An 18,564-nucleotide genomic window follows, 5' to 3' on the forward strand; every position below is an offset into this window, starting at 1 on the left:
TGCTAGGAAATCATTTAGGATAAGGTCAACAGACAATTCAAATGTTTCCATCCCTCAGGGAAGTCAGAAGAGGATGACAGCCAGCCAAGCAGTTCTCACTGCCCACACTTACCCCTCACCAATGGAAAAGCTGCTGTGGGAGCTGTTAAAGCCAGGAGATGGTGCATTGTTGACGTAAGTGATCTCTGGCCACGGAGAACACTAGAAATGAAAAGCCAACTGTGAGATCCCCAGGAAAGTCACAGTATTGTTTTTAACTTTTACAAACTGTTTCCTCTAGATTTAGCTTTAAGCTGGCTTCTATGAACTAGGGCAAAATTGTTATCTGCTCTGTTTAATGCAGACTATAGCAGTTGTCTGCAAAAGCAGCTCTGAAGAGCTAGTTTACTGCTGCATTACAATTTATAGGGGTAGTACAGACCCTGTGAAACACTGGACAGTCTTCAAATTACAATATTCAAAACAGTGAGCTCTTGGATTGGAGTCAGATCTCCTGGGCATTTTATACGTTTGCTTAATATTCTCCCACTGTGCCAGCTGCAGAGCGTGCACACACATCAAGCAGCCTGTTACTGAATTTAGAAATTGAGGAATACCCCAGAATTTACTCTAACCAGATCAAATACTCAAACTGTTCTACTGAAGCACTTCCCAAGGGATATAGAATCAGTTTAGCATGGGGGTCCAAAGAATGAGAGAGCTGCCTCTTATTGATAGGGTTAGCTATTTATCACACCCACCATCTGGGCTCAAGAGCCGAACAATTTAATGACCCTTCAAGAGATGGAATGATATGGTCACCCCCAGCCAAGCTGATTTGCTAAGACACAGATTTCAGCAGCCAAATGCACCTCCAGGATGCTTTACCTCTGTGAGTATTGTGGTCTCATAGGAAGGCTGGTATTTCTCCTTCTCATGAGGAGTTCGTTTCTCCATTTTCTCTCGGTCCGTCTTCTGTTTTCGATCTGCTCCTTTGGGCTGGAAGTCCAACATTTTTATTAGATCACAAATGCCTGGCATCTTGGAAGGGAGTTAGCCAAATGCAGGAAGGAGAGTTAGATTCACACTGGCTGCACAAAGAGACAGATGGAAACTGGAACAGAATAGAAAAGCTGACAGAGAGCTTGGGAACCTTTCAAGTTACTGAGCTGGGGGACAGATTCCAAACTGCTGCCTTAGGGGAAGGTAGCCCGGCTGGTATGGGCAGAGAATTAGAGAATAATGCTCTCTCTGTGACAGATCTTCGTATTACTAGTTGTTATCCCTACTAACCCGATCTGCCCTCCCCCAGGAAAAGATTTCAAAAGATCTTAACTAGAAAGTGAAAAATCTTTCAGAAAGTAATTAGGCACAGACCAGGATGCTATGCCACGCCAATGAGCTCTAACAGGGCAAAGACATGGGGGGGCGTGGTGGCAGATTTGTTCTGGGTTAAGTCTGCTGCAGCATAAGGGAAAGAACCCTGGATGGTGAATCAGACCACCTAGATTCTATTCCAAGCTCTGCCACTGGCCTGCTGGGCGACATTGGGCAAGTCACTTCACCATCCTATACCTCAGTTTCCCCATCTGTAAAATGGAATAATGGAACTGACCTGCTTTGTAAAGTGCTCTAAGACCTGATGAAAAGCACTAAAGAGTTAGGGATTACGACTTAGGGCTTCAGGGAGACTATTCCTTTAGGAGACTAGTAAGATTCCCCATTCCCCTTCTACCTCACCTCTGGAGAGATTTAAAGCTAGATTTGCAGTTACTGTAGGGAATAATTCTGTGTTGGCTCCTTGGCATAGACTAGCTGACAATGATCAAGGAAGGGAGATGATGGAGAATTGTTTCAGAGTAGCAGCCGTGTTAGTCTGTATCTGCAAAAAGAAAAGGAGGACTTGTGGCACCTTAGAGACTAACAGATTTATTTGAGCATAAGCTTTCGTGAGCTACAGCTCACTTCATCAGATGCATGCAGTGAATTGGGTTCTGCATGCTAACACCCAGAGTATTTTTTCCAACACTTCGGTATTTCATACGGGTGCTGGTATAAGCTCAGTATCAGCAGTGAACTGAAAGGGTCACCAAGTTCTTTTGGCTACAAAGCTCTTCCCTGCAACATTTCACAGACTATTTCAGTTCATCTCTTTTTCCATGCTTGCTTTTAAGCCTTCAAATAACTTGTTTTATCGCACCTCCTGCACTTTGTGAAAGTCCTTGCTAGATTTTCATCTATGTAATCTGGTTAGCGGCGCACACACCCTTTCACAGCTCAGTGTAAGTTGTTAGACAACATAACTCAAGCTGTCTGTAAATGAAGGCTGGAATTCCCGTTCAGGATTCTGAAGAAACTGCCTTTGCATTCGGAGGTTCTTTAATGTGCTTCCCAGGACTATGGCCCTCAGGCCATTTCTGCATTAATGAAATTTGTTCTGGCCCAACTACACCAATATAGTTGCATTGATGCAAACCCCGAATGTAGACGTGCTGCAACAGTGCAAAGCGAGGCCTATACAAGAGTAAGCTGCACAGGTGTAAACCCTGGTACATGTCTACACAAAGGGCAGGTCTACACTTAAAAGCACTTAAGTGAAGACGCTCCTATGCCAGCGGGAGAGCTTCTCCCGTTGGCAGAGTTAATCCACCTCCATGAGAGGCTCTCTAGATAGGGGGTTATGTTGGTATAAATATGTTGCTACCCCTGAGCAACGTAGTTAAACTGACATAAGTCTGTAGTGTAGACCTGGCCGGACGGTTTGCAATGACGTAGTTACAATGGTACCAGATTCCTTAACGCAGACATATGGAGCGCCATGCTTTCCCCCAGACTCCTCAAAACCAAGGATCTGAAATGCGAAGCTGGAGTTTCTTTCCTGCCCAAGTGTTAAGCCTGCAGAGCAGATTCCCCTCCCTGGCTTAGAAACAGTGACTAGAGCAACAAGGCCCTTTAAAGAGGACATCAGCTGGTTCAAAACAGAACCTGCGTCCCTGCTCTGCCCCATATTTCAGTTTGGGTCTGTGTCAAGTGTCTCTGCAAAGGTTTGGGAAGACGACCCAAACTCCACACGGGGAAAGACCTGATAAAAGCCCTCACAAGCCACTTTCAAAAACACAGCCACACTGGACTTCTACTCCCACAGTCGATATTACGCCTGCGGGTAAGAATGTCCTGAGAATCTCCTGCAGTGAAAGGATCGCACACAGATTTACCCCAGGCACTGATGTTATCTGCAGCCCAAACAGGGCTTGTGCTACAGCTGCAGTGGCTGTATCTAGTGACAGGTTTCAGATTAACCTGGTTCCATGTAGTCAGGAATCCCTGCCAAGCTCTCAGCCACTCGGAGTTCAAAAGAGTTTCCTGTGATCTCTGTCACCCATCAGCTCTTGAGAGGGAAGGGTTATTTACACTTCAAAATGGGAGCAGCTACTTCCACCAGGAACCCAAACAGAGCATATAAAGATTGCCTGTAGGATAAACAGCTAGAAGTCCTGTTGCAAGGTAACAGCTTTTCACACAGTCAGTAAGAGTGGGTGCAACAAGTGCACGAAGATCATGAATCATTCTGACACTAGATGGAGATGCCCCCAGATCTACCTACCAGCCAACCCTTCTGAAAGGGTTTATGCCTCTGTCCTTACATGTACCAGCTTGAAGCCTGGCAAGCAGGACTTTGCTTCTGAATAGCTGAGTGGTTCTTCCTCTGTTTTCAAAGGGAATTTGAACTTCTGCACAGCTTCTGTTTCTAACACCAGGAAACATGGCAACAGATGCAAAAAATACCAGAGAGTGGCAATCCTGCTCTTGACAGCGAGCTGGCCAATAGGCCATCATATCACAGCTCAGGATGCTAGAGGTTACATTTACCTTATATATTTGTACTAAAGTAGCACCCAGAAGACCCAACTGAGATCAGGGTCCCACTGTGCTGGGCACTGTACCAAAGCATAGGCCACGTCTATACGTACAGTGTATGGTGTGGTAAAGACGCTCTGTGCTGATGGGAGAGAGCTCTCCTGTCGGCACTTAAAAAACCCACCTTCGTGCATGGCAAAAGCGATAAGCTTATGAGCTTCCCCTGCTGACACAGAGTTGTGCACGCAAACGCTTAGGTTGCTGTAACCTAGGTTGCTCAGGAGGTTGGAATATTCACACCCCGAGTGACATACGTTTTGCTGACACAGGCTGTAGTGTACACGTAGCCTAGGAAACAGTCCCTGCCCTAAAGCGCTCACAATCTAAACAGGCAAGACAGATCAGAGGTAGGGGGAGAAACAAGCACAGAAAGGTGAAGTGACTCGCCCAAAGGCACACAGCAAGTCAGTGGCAGGGTTGGGCCCAGAACCTCTGTTCTCCTCTCTTAGTGCAGCACCCAGGCCACTAGACCAAGCCATTCTGACAGCTCTCTGTGCTGGGCTCCCCTTTGGAGCTGGAAAGGAGCCAGGGAAGTTGCCCAGGGTTTTGCATTATTATGCGGGAGCAAAAATTGTCTAAGACGGTATCACTTGTCACAAACATCCTGGGGGTGCCATCGGTCATCTATTCCAGACCCAAGCAGTTCTGCTGGCAAGCAGCCTTTCCTCTAGGGCTATCCCTAGGCTTTGATCTTTTACCTACCCCCCACAAAAGTTAAGAACAGATCAGATAGTCACACCCCAGGCTTATGTTGACATTAAACCTCTGATCCGATCCTTACCTCGTATTACATTCACACACTTCACTCATGCCTGCACTAACCCAGGGGCTAGAGAGGGACTAGATTTATAACAAAATTTTTAGCACCTATCCCACAATAACTAGAAGCTAAAACAGAGAAAGCTACCCGAGGGCTCCATATCTTGGCCTAGGAGGGCACAGGCAAAGTCCACTTGGGTGACATTAAGTTACTCCCAGCCTACGCGTTTTGCAGCCTATATACCGGTATTTATAGGGAGCCAGTCACGACAGGCAAGGAGATACTTCTGTGGCATACAAAGGCAAGGCCCTGTCCCTGCAGTTCATTGAGGCAGCCGAGTCAGCTGGGGTCTGCTCCCTGATTGTTTCACCTGTGGGACGTGTGTGTCTGGTTCTAGCTCTTTAGCAGGATGTGCCCACAGCGCACATGGTACCTTGAAGACTTTAATCTGGCAGCTGGCAGAATGCAAGTGCTCAGTGTACTCCCCATTCTCATTCTCTTTAAAGGTGTCGATCTGGACTCGGAAGGGCACTCCCTTTTCGCCGCCATGTTTCCTCATGGTGAACTCCGTGCTGATACAGTGCACCTGAGGAGAGTCACCCAGGAGGGGGCATCATTAGTAGAGAGCCAACACTGCGTAACGAGAACATGCCTGGTAAACATTCAAAGCCAAATGTTCCCCCGAAAGTCTCACACTCAGCTGGACACATCCCAGTGAGACGCGTGCAGTGCAGGGCTGAGATGGAAATGCTTCGGATAGCACGAGCATTAAGGCGTTAAAGTGTGTGTGTGGGGTGTGTGTTTAATTCACTTTCTGCCTACAAGATTTCCAACCTACTATTGTTACAAATGATGCTCCAAGATCACTAAAACTGAAAGCAGACTGCAAACCCCACCCACACTTTTTCCAGTTTATTCCTTCTAGGCCCAAAGGACCAGATTTTCAAATATATTTAGGCACCCACTGGGATTTTCAAAGTGGCTAAGCAAGTTAAGCACTCAAGTCCTACTGATTTCAATAGGAAATTAGCAACTAGCTTACGTGCTTTCAAAAATCCCACTTGGTGCCTAAATACCCTTGACAATTTGGCCCAAATGCACAGGTTATTTCACTGTTTTATAGCTAGTTAGAGGCACTTCCTATTTCATATTGTAACAAGACAATGCCACCCTCATGCATTGCTCTAGGGGGAGCTCTTGTGCAGATCCTCCCCCAGCTCCTGTAAAACCCAGCTGGCTGCTGTTTCTGAGTATTGACCCAGGAAAGCCCCTTTTCCTAGGACAACTTCTCCCCTTCCCTGGGTTGCTGCAAAGGAGCAGCAGGGGCTGGGTGTTCCCCGCAACTCCTGTCTTACCTGGATGAACACTGAAGTCCTCTTTGAAGGATCCCAGAGAAACTCCACTGTATTTAGTTGTGTTGGATTTGCCCTGGGGTCAATTATACCCACAGACATCGGGATATCTGTGGAAGCACAACACACACTTGGAGGGCAAGCACAAGACAAAGAGTCCCTGACCCTCTGGATGTATTAGCTCTAGGACAGTGACAGAGGCAACGTCTCCATTTCACTTGCCCTGCAGGAACCAGAGCAGAGTGAATTTCTTGAGGAAGTTCAGTGTGCAAGAAATCAAGGGATCGAGGAGTTTGGCTAGAGCTCCACATAGTTCAGGCAGATGCTGTGCAAGCTTCCCCACTCCCAGCCTCGATAATGCACCTCAATCCTAGCCTGCCACGTAGCGGTGGCAAGGGAGACAGAGCACTATGGCGGCCACAGCTTGGTGAAGACGTGTATTACAGTGGTGTGAAGGCTCCTGTTGTGCAGGGGACATGGAACAAGGGATACTGAATGTTTTTAAACCCTTTAATACCTACAATGATGAGTTAGTCACTTTTTTTCTGAAGGGCTAAGGGCGAGGGAGGTCATATTCAAAACAGAACTGCCAGCTAAAGTCATGAGTCAGTACTAAATGTAATAATTTACCCTCTATTTTAGGAGCAGCAAAGCATTATTATTCCCTCTTCTTGCCTATAAAAATAATTCTTGGGTTACTTAGAGCACAGAAGAGGTTTGGATCAGTGGGAATTGCATCAGTTAAGACAAACTACGTGCAAATCTGTTCTTCATGCCCTATCCGGGCTGCTGCAGACACTCACCTATATCCAATATCCTGTCCCCAGGCCTGTTCCACCTCCAGCCCTCAAGCTGCTGATGCTCCGTGTATTGCAGCCGCCGGTCATGAAACACCACTCGAAATATACTCTAGAGGGAACAGAGAATCACTGTGTGTCCCGTCCCGCAACCGTCACTAAGCAGCTCAGGCGGTAGGGTTCCCCAGCTCAGTGAAAGAGCAGGGAGGGAGAATACGGGAGATCTAGAGCCATACACAGAAGCTGAAGGGGCAAAAGAAGGAGTTAAACTAGGCCCTGTGAGGTGAGTGACAAGCCACCAAGTCAGCATTTCCTCTCATCCCAGCTCTTCCCTATCAGGGTGCTTGTGGGGAATGGTTCAAAGATCCATCCAAAGATGGAATGAGGTGAAGCATTAGCTGTGGGGGAAAGGGGGTCCTTTTGCACAATACAAAGTTCTCCCTCACCTCTATACCCCACAGGAGATGTGTGTAACCACCACATTCTCTTTTCTTGGCACTGAACTGTCGTACCTTAGTCTGGACCTGAGATCCTCAAGCGTTAACAGCAGATTCTCTGCCAAGGAGGTGGAGGAGTCTAGCTGGCTCAATTTTCCGTAGGGCCTTTGGTTCTGGTGGAGCCTTGGGGAGACCAGTTAAGCCCACACCTGCTGGGGAGCACCTTGTGCAGGTTGGTGGCATTGAGTGCCTGAAAGCACCTATCAATCCCTATGCCCAGAGGACCTTTCCATGCAGACTGCCTGGTGTTTTGCTGCATTGGCAGGGTGCCCTGTGTGAGGATGTCTGTATAAAAAGGACACTCTCATTCTCGTTCACTTACCTTTACCAGTTTCCCATTTATTTCAGGCAGCTCCCCGATTTTCCTGTTATCTAGCATCCGGATCTCATACGATTGACCTAGGGAAGAGGCCTAACAACTGTTAGCCGCACATGCGTTCTGCTCTTCTGTCACTCTTGTATTAGATGGCAAATTAAATGCCAAAGAAGTGACATGTTGATCAGGGACTAGATGAACACTGTCCAAGGGAGAGGGCCCTGTCGGGATGTTAGCTCCTGTCCTTCCTTGTGAACCAAAGATGTAGCTTTCTAGGAATTGCCCACACTAACAAAGCTCATCTACTTGCAAACTAAGAATATGAGAAGAAACCCATTACGTTGACTTAATTGGGTTACCAGCAGCTATCCTGATCTTTCCAAAATCCCACCTATGGAGGTGATTGGAATTTATAGACTTGGACTGTAAGGTCAGAAGGGACCATCATGATCATCTAGTCTGACCTCCTGCGCATTACAGGCCACAAAACCTCACCCACTCCTCCAAGAGAATACACATGTTGAAGAATTTCCTATCCCCAATAATATGCTTGCTCTAACTTACTTCCTCTTATAGCCAGTCACAAGAACATGTGCTGGCAGCCAGGTGAGCAAAGTCCTAGTAAGGAGAAAGGGGCATGCTTCTGATGCATCAAGTAGGATCAGGAGATGCATCTGTAGCACAGTCTACTTTAGGTTATGAAGATTGTCTATAATGCCTGTAAGATGTAGTGTATTTGTTGCTATAGACACTAACCAGTCCTATGCTAGCCTTGGTCTAAGAACCACAAAGGTTAGCAGTAGATTCTCTGCCAATCAGGCTGGGGAGGGTTAGATGGCTCAGTTTTCCTTAGGACTTTTGGTTCTGGTGGAACCTTGGGGAAACCAGCTAATCCCACACCTGCTGGGGTAGAGAGAAATGAGGTGAAAAGGCCGGAAGCCTCGAAGCAGCTTGGGTTTTAGTACAAAGATGGTTCACATGTGAAGAGTGAAAGTTTTTAAGAGTATGTTATGAAAGTCAGACCCTTAATAAATAAATATATGTGAGCCAATGAGCCGATTTCCACCTGCCCCCACAGAATAGCCTCACCTTGATTGAGATAGGTGAGTGTTTCGTCATGGAGTTTCACTGCAGGGGATGTGGCTGCACACAGAACGTATTGAAAAGGCAGGATCTTGTTTTCGTTGTCGGGAGGCAAACTTGATTCTTCCTGTTTGAATATGGGCAGGGCTAGAACATCACTGCAACAGAGATTTGTCAGTCAGGTTGGTTTTGGCTCCAACTGCACAGAGATGTCAATTTCACACCTCATGCCTCCCTCCATCTAACACCCATCTTCAGCCTGTACAAAAAGGGCATGAAGCAAACGATTCTGAACAGCACCCAAAGACTGATTCTTGCAAGTTTTTTTATTATTATTATCCTCCCTGCCCTTCTAAATACGATCAATTCCCTGCTTCAATCATCATCAGCGTGTGGCTTAAATGCAGAGATATCCCCTTTAACAGCAGACCTATTTTACTACCTTTATACCCCATGGCACACAACCAACATTGCAGCGCACATTCTCCAAGATGGGAGGTTGGGTAAGTGAACAGAGACATTAATGTCATACTGCAATGTCATACTTGACCCTCAGGAGCCATAGGTTGCAACATCCACCCGTGCAGCTATCCACAACCCAAACTGGGTCTCCAATTGCACCAGCTTCCAGTGACTGGTTTGTTTTATAAGCCGTGGTGCAAGAGCTCATACCACCAAACTAATTTGTTAACACTGAGCTTTCATGAGCTTCGAGGGAGCAATCACTGGTAATGCCTCAGCATGCTGCTCCTGGAAAGGTCACTTTGTGCTGATCCCTGTTTAAAATAAGAACTATGTACAGACATATACGTGTATCTCAGGTTGGGCTGATTTAAATCCGATTCCAATCACAGATTCAAAAATCAGCAACCAGGAAACCTCGATTTCAACCCATTTTAATCTTGTTTTGCAGTTGTACTTTTTAATAACTTTCCTAAAGACAAACTGATTCTCATTGGTTGGTAACCACTACACTGTATTGATTTGCAACTAAATAAAGCCTTCAAACTATATTTGGTAGTTTTTGCTAACTAGGAGAACACCACAAACTATACACATTTATTAAGCACCTGTGTAGCTTAACATACCTTTAATTTAAATTTTGAAGTTTTTACATTTTTATAGCATTAGAAAATAAGAAATGCACCATTCACAGTTTACCAACTGATTAGTGTCTAACTTCATTTAGATGGAAATTATATTTTTGGGAGCATTTTTATTTAAATTCTAAACTTGTTTTTATTAATTAAATAAGACTACTTTAAATGTGTTAGATAGGCAAGAAAAAGTTTTATCCAAATATGTTTTGCACTTAAAACAAACTGATTTATTAAACAGAATAAGTATCTGTAGTTAGTGAACTGAATTGTTTCCTATCACCATGTCTTTTTAGATCTTAAAACTAGTAGATCTCATCCTTTCACACCTTGTTTCTAGTCATAGATTGGAAGAGGAAAACAAGCTTCCCTGCTTTTTCAACTCCCAGTTGGTTTCTCAACCAAGAACAAACTAGTCATTGAACTGAACTAGCTGAATAATCCGAAGGGGAGAAAATACTCTCTCTGCACCTGCAGAAGAGGCCACTGCTGCCTACAGCTAGTTTAGCACTCAAACTACCACCAGTTCAGTGAAACTTCAGCACCAAACACATACTGCTTGAATATCATTCGAATAATTAATAGTTTACAGTAAATTTAAAGCTTGAATACAGATTGGCAATTTCAATTTTAAACAGGTTTTCTTTTAAAAAGAAAAGTATTTAAATTTAATTTTTTAAAAAAAAATAACCGATTTTTATCTATTCTGATTTTTTATTTTAAAACGTATAGCGTGCATGCAAAAGGCACGTCCTATAGCAAACCATTAACCTTCACGGAAGTGAGGTATGTCATAGCTCCAGTATCAACTTTGCTCCTTCCATTAGCTCAAAAAGTTAGATAAATTCTTGCTTCTGTGTTCAGTCTGTGCATACAGACAGCTGTCTCCATCGGACAGGCTGAGGACTGAACTCACTTGTCACGCGCCATCACATTTTTCAAGGAAGAATGTGCAGACAGGTCGTAAAGGAGTCGCGCTTGGTCACAAACCACTCCCCAACACGGACATCTGCTGCAGGCAGCATTTTTTCCAAAAGCTAGACAGTTTGCTAGGTTACCTTGGGGGTGGGAAGGATGATTCACCTTGCCTTTCCCTCAGGGCCTACCGTCTTTGAACCCCTTCTCATCCCTCTCTGCCCCCTCACTGGGAGAGCTGAGTCAAGTCAATCCCTTTCAAATTCAGAGCCATCACTGCTATGTTCAAACAACGAACAGCCAACAAGAGCTATGGTAACATGAATACAACCCCTAGAACGTGCTCCTTGGAGCAGGGACCACGCCTGAGTTTGTGGAGCACCTAGCACAAAGCCCCAGTCTGGATCTACTGGGAGCACTCAACAATATAAATGCTGCACAACAAATCACCAACCCATCTTCGCCAACTAGCCAGCCATGTGAGTGAATGGTACCATCATGCTTGTGGGAGCTTTGGGCATTTGTAGAGTCCTGCGCGGAGACAAAATTTGTACCCGCATCCGATCCACAAACATGGTCCACGGATATAAAGAAGATCTCTGCAGATTTGCAGGGCTCTAGGCATTTGAACTCCTACATCCAGGCAAGCAAGCATGTCCAGGAGTCACTAGAAGAGAAGATCCTCCCACCGAGCTGCCATGGAGATGGAGCAGCTTTTATGGAATTGAGGATGGCAACCCAACCAGACATTCCTTCATATTAGAAATAACGGGCAGATTTTTCACAGTAACGATAATCAATCTTTGGAACAAATTACCAAGGGTTGTGGTGGATTCTCCATCACAAGAAATTTCAAAAACCAAGAACTGATGTTTTTTCAAAGAGATAGCTGTGCTTGAACCAAAGCATATTGAACCTGAAGCAGGAATTAATTTACAGAGAAATCCTATGGCCTTTGTTACACAGGTAGTCAGACTAAACCAACACAATGGTTCCTTTTGACCTTAAAAAGGAAGCAAAAAACAAAAACTACAGCACTTTGCATTAGCTAGTGACATTTCTCAGCACCCTTAACTCCAATAGAGAAGATTTAAACTCCAATTAGTAGAAATTACCAGTAAATCATTATTAGACCATCAATTTCTACACCTCATGTGTCACTGGCCGTTTACAAATCTGGTTTGCCTCAGATGCCACTGCGAGGGGCTGGGTCATTGAAGGGTCTAAAGCAACACGCGCTAGTGACCTTTTCCAACAGTACCACAACATATCATCCGGGTACATCACTGACCTGTCAGATTTACAATAAGCCAGGGATTCCCCCCCCCCCCCCCCAAAAAAACAATAATAATTTCAAGTAGGACCCCAGAAGGGATACCAAGGTAAGTATCCCAAGTCCCAATGAATTTAAACAGGCCAACTCCCTATGGCAGTGGTTTTCAAACTGCGAGTCACCACCCAGTACTGGGTCGTGGAATGGAAGGCACTGGGTCATGGCGGCTCTGGTCAGCACCGCCGACCGGATCATTGAAAGTCCTGCCAGTAGCACTGCCTGGCTAAGGCAGGCTAGTCCCTACCTGTTCTGACACCACACTGCGCCCTGGAAGTGGGCAGCAGCAGCTCCTGATGTGTGTGTGTGTGGGGGGGGGGGGGGGGGGGGGAACACATGGGGCTCTGCGTGTTGCCCCCACCTCGAGCACCGGCTCCGCACTCTGGTTCCTGGCCAACAGGAGATGAGGGGGGAGGGGTCGCGGTGCCTGCAGGCGAGAGCAGCTAGGAGCTGGACCTGCTGCTAGCTGCTTCCAGGATGCAGTGTGGTCCATGGTGCCATGACAGGCAGGAAATCTGCCTCAACACCCCTGCTGTGTCACTGACTGGGAGCTGCCCGAGATAAGCCCGTGCCCCAATCCCCTGCCCCAGCCCTGAGCACCCCCTAAAGCCGGAGCCCTCCCTGCACCCCAAATCCCTCATCCCCAGCCCCACCCCAGAGCCTGCACCCACAGCCCTGACCCCCTCCTGCACCAGCCCAGAGCCCCAGCCCACACCCTGAACCCCTCATTCCTGGCCCTCCTCCGCAGCCCTCACCCCAGCTCTGTTGGGTCATGGGCATCAACAATTTTCTTCAACTGGGTCTCCAGAAAAAAAGTTTGAAAATCGCTGCCCTAAGGCCTTGTCAGCACACAAAAGGTGTATCACTTTAACTACAGGTTTCAGAGTAGCAGCCGTGTTAGTCTGTATTCGCAAAAAGAAAAGGAGGACTTGTGGCACCTTAGAGACTAACCAATTTATTTGAGCATGAGCTTTCGTGAGCTATAGCTCACTTCATCGGGTGCATTCAGTAGAAAATACAGTGAGGAGATTTATATACACACACAACATGAAAGGGTGTTATCATACACACTGTAAGGAGAGTGAACTGCAGCAGCATATGTGCCCCTAGCAGGGATGCAGTTATACTGCTATCAAAGTGCTGGTAAACTGGTATAGCTTACTCCCTTTCCCACATGGGAATAAGCTATATTGGTAAAACTGCATTCACACTAGGGGTTGTACTGGTAGAATTATCATCAGTTGGTGTGTGGTGTGGGGGGGAATACGCCCTTAATGGAAAGGGTTCTACCACTACAAAAACCTGGGGTGTAAACCAGGCTTTCAGCACTTCTAGAAAATCCCAGCTGATGTCGCTAAAAGTCTCTCAGACTTCATCAGCGGTCCATAGCACTGACAGGAGGGGCACTCTGGAGACCTGGTTTCAGAATCTGATACAGCGCTCTGCTGGAGAAGCCTGACCATTCTTTGCCAATACGTGACTGTTACTGACACACACACACACCATGGTGCATTCGAGGTGGAGGGCGCTGAAGTGCAGCTATAACGGTGGGACTTTTTTTTTTTAAATGAAAAGACGTTTCCCCCCTTCAGTTCAGTTCTGCCACTCAAGCCCTCCGCCAATCACCAGCTGCCCACCATGCGATACACTGGTATCTCCAGGAATAGCACCTTACAGAGGAGATACTGCAATTGAGGCAGCAGCTGCTCAAAGCCTTGTCTATACGGAGTCCTCAACCAGCATAGCTAGTGCAGAATAAACTGTTCTGGAACAGAACCAAGTGGGGAATACTTCATTCTGGCAAAAAAAAAAAAAGTCACGCATTCCACAATAGCTCTTCCAGAAAATGTCCTTGCATAGGCAGGGCTCAAGAAAGAATGTTCTATGGGTCAGAGGAAGTCAAGTCTTACCAAACAATGAAAGAAGCAGAGCTCTGCTCACAAGACGGGGCGGCAGTGTTGCATAAACAGACAAACCCGTCACACCTAGCACTGGAGGAGACAAGGGAATTTTAACTTGCTAGATTAGCAAAGTAACCAGAAACTACTTTGCCCCTAAGGGTAAGACTGAATGGAATGCGAGGCCCTATTCAGACTAAGGTCACCGATACCATTACAAACATAGGGGGGGAAAAATAGTCTAGACAGTTCAGAGCGAACACACACCACATACACACGCACACACAGAGAGTCCATTTCCTGGTTAAGCAAAGTATTTTGGGTATTAAAATATATGTCACATTCACACAAACTTGGGGATGAGAGTTTTTCCAGCGTAAAAATCTTGGATGGATTGCCCTTATTTGCTTCTCTCCTTTGTCCATTATTTGAATTCCAGAAATGCCTAGCTATCCAACCGAGGTCAAGGCCCCTCACTGTACTAGGCATTGTATAAACACATAGTAAGACAGTCCCTGCCCCAGAGAATTTACAATCTAAACAGACAAGATAAAGGTTGGGGTGGATTGGGGGAAACTGAGGCAGAAAGAAGAGAAGTGACTTGCTCAGGGTCGCACAGTCAATGTCAGAGCCAAGATGAAAACTAAGGTTGTCTCAGACCTACGCCAATGCCCACTGGGCCACACGGCAGCTCATCTGTAGAAGCCCCACTGTCAGATGCACCTCTTCCTTTGAATTAAGTTGTATTTGAGAGTTTCCAAAACTTTGCTTCCATGCAAATATTGAGACCGTGCAATGGCTCACACACTTTCCTTATGCCTTGGGGGATGCAACAGTTTTTATTATTTAATGCTTCTTTCCAGTTTGCCTAGCATGCTGTTGACCACAAACATGAAACACACACGCCACCTCTTAGCACAGACTTCCTATCTTGGCTGGAGGATGATTACGTTGGGCACAGACAAATCCCACATTAAGAGATTGCAGCTGTAGGATACAAAGCTAGTGAAATCAAAATAAACCCAAGGCAAAGCCCAGCCATTTGCATCAGTCCAGCTCAGTGTCCTGTATCTCATCTCCAGTGCACTATGTGAATCTATCATCTGATGCTACTGTAACTTTTGTCCAGTCTACAGTTACCAACGTCTGTGGGTGAGAGAGACAAGCTTTCGATCTTACACAGAGCTCTACTTTATTTGTTTCTCATACCGCAATGAGCGCGTCAGCTCTTAGAAATATCTACAGCCTTAGCTCAAATAAATTGGTTAGTCTCTAAGGTGCCACAAGTACTCCTTTTCTTCTTAGAGGGAAGTCACTGTACTTAACAGAACACAGGTGTGGAGGCCAACAAGCTAGCTTGTTTTAACACAGGGCTTGGTAAATTTATTATTGGGATTGTATGATGGGGTTGCCTGCGATAAGCAGGGGACTCAACTCAGTGAGCCAGGAGGTTCCTTCCAATCATATGTAACATTGTACTTTTCAAAGAGTCTGAAGCCCAGATACTCAAAAGGTATTTCAGGCACCTAACTCCTACTGATTTCAATTGGAGTTAGGCACCTAAATCCCTCTGAGGATCTGGGCCTGAGAGTTGAGTTACTTCTTTTTTAAAAAAAATGTCACTAATCCAATTTAACAGTCAGTGTTACTTATTAGTGGAACAGGAGATTTTGGGGACGATGTGTTGCTTTCAGGAGATAAGCTCTGATTGTTTTGAACCATCCTATCTCAGGTTTGGTCATGTGGCAGGTTGTAAGATAGGAGACTTTTTGACAGGTTTCAGTGGTAGCCTGTTAGTCTGTACCAGCAAAAAAAAAAAAAAAGTGTCCGTGTGGCACCTTAGAGACTAACAAATTTATTTGGTTTCAGAGTAGCAACCGTGTTAGTCTGTATTTGCAAAAAGAAAAGGAGGACTTGTGGCACCTTAGAAACTAACAAATTTATTTGAGCATAAGCTTTCGTGAGCTACAGCTCACTTCATCGGATGCATTTAGGGCAGAAGCTTTCGTGAGCTAGAGTTTCACCCTGTGCCCTGTTGACAAAAACGGAGCCTGGAGGAGGAGTGAAGGAATATTGTGGCATACATTTCCACCATGCCCAACACACACAGATCGATGTCAGTGGGGGCTGCCCTGCTCTAGAGCGGAGATTTTAACACCACTGCAGACCTTGCTTTGGAGAGGCTGAGAAATTTTCCACCACACTGGGAGTTCATTTAAAAACAGTTTAAAAGCACATTAAGTTTTGCTTGACACCCCTTTCAACTACTTTACTTTTCAACTACTTTAGGGGAACGTAGGGGGTATGGGGAAGAAAGGTAGAGAAGGAGGGTTAAGCCAGACCCTTAAATGTCAACATGTTTTTTGTTGGTTTTTTTTTTGCTGAACATTAAGTCTGCTGAGGGAGAACCGGACTAGTCAAACATTTACCATTTTGCCCCCTGAGCAAAGTTTTAACCCTTTGATTTCAGGAGATGAAATATTCATGGGCTCCCCTCCCCCCCAAAATGCTGCAAAAGTAACCAGTCGCCATCTGATTCCATCATTATCATAACAGGAAGTGGCTGCTTTTAAAGAGAGAAACCCATGCAGAAGGCAAGTTGGGCAGTTGCTGGCTGCAGCCACCCCTCACTATAAGATGCATTAAGAAAAGGAGTACTTGTGGCACCTTAGAGACTAACCAATTTATTTGAGCATGAGCAATTAATGAGCATGCATTTATTTGATGCATCTGATGAAGTGAGCTGTAGCTCACGAAAGCTCATGCTCAAATAAATTGGTTAGTCTCTAAGGTGCCACAAGTACTCCTTTTCTTTTTGCGAATACAGACTAACACGGCTGTTCCTCTGAAACCTATAAGATGCATTGACATCTTATCTTTATTTCTTTTAAATGCCCTGATTTCTATCATCCATTCTACATGCATCACCATCCCTGCCTTCCACTAGATGTTCACATACTACAGAGTCAAGGGCCATGTAGCAAAGTATATAGTTAGACATCCACAGTCCATTTTGGTCAATTTCACAGTCATAGGATTTTAAAAATTGTAAATTTCATTATTTTAGCTATTTAAATCTGAAATTTCACAGTGTTGTAATTGTAGAGGTCCTGACCCAAAAAGAAGTTCGGGGGGGGGGGGGGTCACAAGGTTATTGTGGGGAGGGGTTGCGGTACTGCTACCCTTCCTTCTGCACTGTTGTTGGCAGCGGTGCTGCCTTCAGAGCTGGGCAGCTGGAGAGCGGTGGCTGCTGGCCGGGAGCCCAGCTCTGAAGGCAGAGCCGCAGCCGGCAGCAGCGCAGAAGGAAGGATGGCGTGGTACGGCACTGTCACCCACACTTCTGCACCGCTGCTGGCAGGGCGCTGCCTTCAGAGCTGGAAGCCCAACCAACAGCCGCCGTTCGTCGGCTGCCCAGATCTGAAGGCAATGTAGAAGTAAGGGTGGCAATACCGCACCTCCCCTAAAATAACCTTGAGGCCACCCCCCGCAGGGTCAGGGCCCCCCAGTTTGAGAAATGCTGGTCTTCCCGTGAAATCTACACAGTACAGGGTAAAAGCAGACAAAAGACCAGATTTCCCGGGGGGAGACCAGATTTCCGTGATGAGTTTTTTATGGCCGTGAATTTGGTATGGCTCTATATGTATAGATTACATATTTCTGCTACAGACCAACAACTACAAGCCCATCTCTTGGTGCCAAGAGTCAGCCCTACAGCATGAGACCGCAGAAGCTTGCAGCTCATTAAACCCCAAAGGATGACAATTTTAGGGAAGCAAATAATATTTAACGATGCCAGTCAACTATGGAACTAACTTGGGCAGGTGCCTATTTGTTCATGGACTCACACTCCTAGTAAGTGCATCAGGGGAGAACTGAAAACAGGAATATACCAAACACCAATAGAACATACATACTAACCCTCACATTGAAACAAAGTAGAAAGACAATGAAAGGTACTTAGTATCACTAGAAAGCCAAGGGGATGGGGGAGCAGCACCAGGGAAAAACAGAGCCAGGAACACGCACAAGACATTACAGTAAATTCTTAGATTTTAGGGGCTCTCTCACACCCAGTGTATATAAGAAACTTATGCCACATCATCATCAACTGTTGGATATATTGCTGTGGCAGACATCTGCCCCCACACAACCAGCTAGACATACCAGGGAGACGCCTGCGTGCTGGAAACACAGCATTACTGCATCAAGGAATGTGCAAGAGAATTTACACAATTGGGCATGTTACATAATCCAGTTAAAAGACTTGGCTTGATGTTTCTCTGCAGAACGGACAGATGAAGAACCGATCTTTGCTATAGCTCAGGCATCCCATTAGAAAACGGTGATGGCTATTTTTCCTACAGAAAGATACCCTGAGCTAGAATTCCCCTGGATGCAACCATCCTACCTTGAGAACACCAGCCTTACCACTACATAACGAAACATCCAGTCATCACTGCATTAGAACAGGTGGAAAACATCTGGAGTTCTATATAACAACTTGGAACTAACATCAGGTTAAGAGACAGTAAAGCAGTTCGCTGTTACGTCACAGACTGCTTTTCACAGCACCAAATATTTAGCAAGTCTATAATAGCTACAGATCCGATTTAGCAGCTGAC

At 45.7% G+C, this 18,564-nt stretch overlaps 1 protein-coding gene across 3 annotated transcripts in view; it reads right to left on the reverse strand.

The window, feature by feature from the left end:
• The window catches only part of TFCP2 (transcription factor CP2), a 39,102-nt gene that overhangs the window by 10,229 nt on the left and 10,309 nt on the right, over positions 1-18,564 (reverse strand). For all 3 annotated transcript variants that reach the window (XM_075121658.1, XM_075121657.1, XM_075121659.1), the window contains exons 2-8: positions 8,709-8,860; positions 7,626-7,702; positions 6,813-6,918; positions 6,013-6,119; positions 5,091-5,243; positions 868-978; positions 113-201 (exon numbers count right to left, since the gene is read on the reverse strand). In XM_075121658.1, coding sequence (XP_074977759.1) covers positions 113-201; positions 868-978; positions 5,091-5,243; positions 6,013-6,119; positions 6,813-6,918; positions 7,626-7,702; positions 8,709-8,860 — 795 coding nt within the window. The remainder of the gene's footprint in view (positions 1-112; positions 202-867; positions 979-5,090; positions 5,244-6,012; positions 6,120-6,812; positions 6,919-7,625; positions 7,703-8,708; positions 8,861-18,564) is intronic.

Source organism: Caretta caretta, chromosome 20 (assembly GCF_965140235.1).
Source record: "Caretta caretta isolate rCarCar2 chromosome 20, rCarCar1.hap1, whole genome shotgun sequence".
Taxonomy (NCBI): Eukaryota; Metazoa; Chordata; order Testudines; family Cheloniidae; genus Caretta; species Caretta caretta.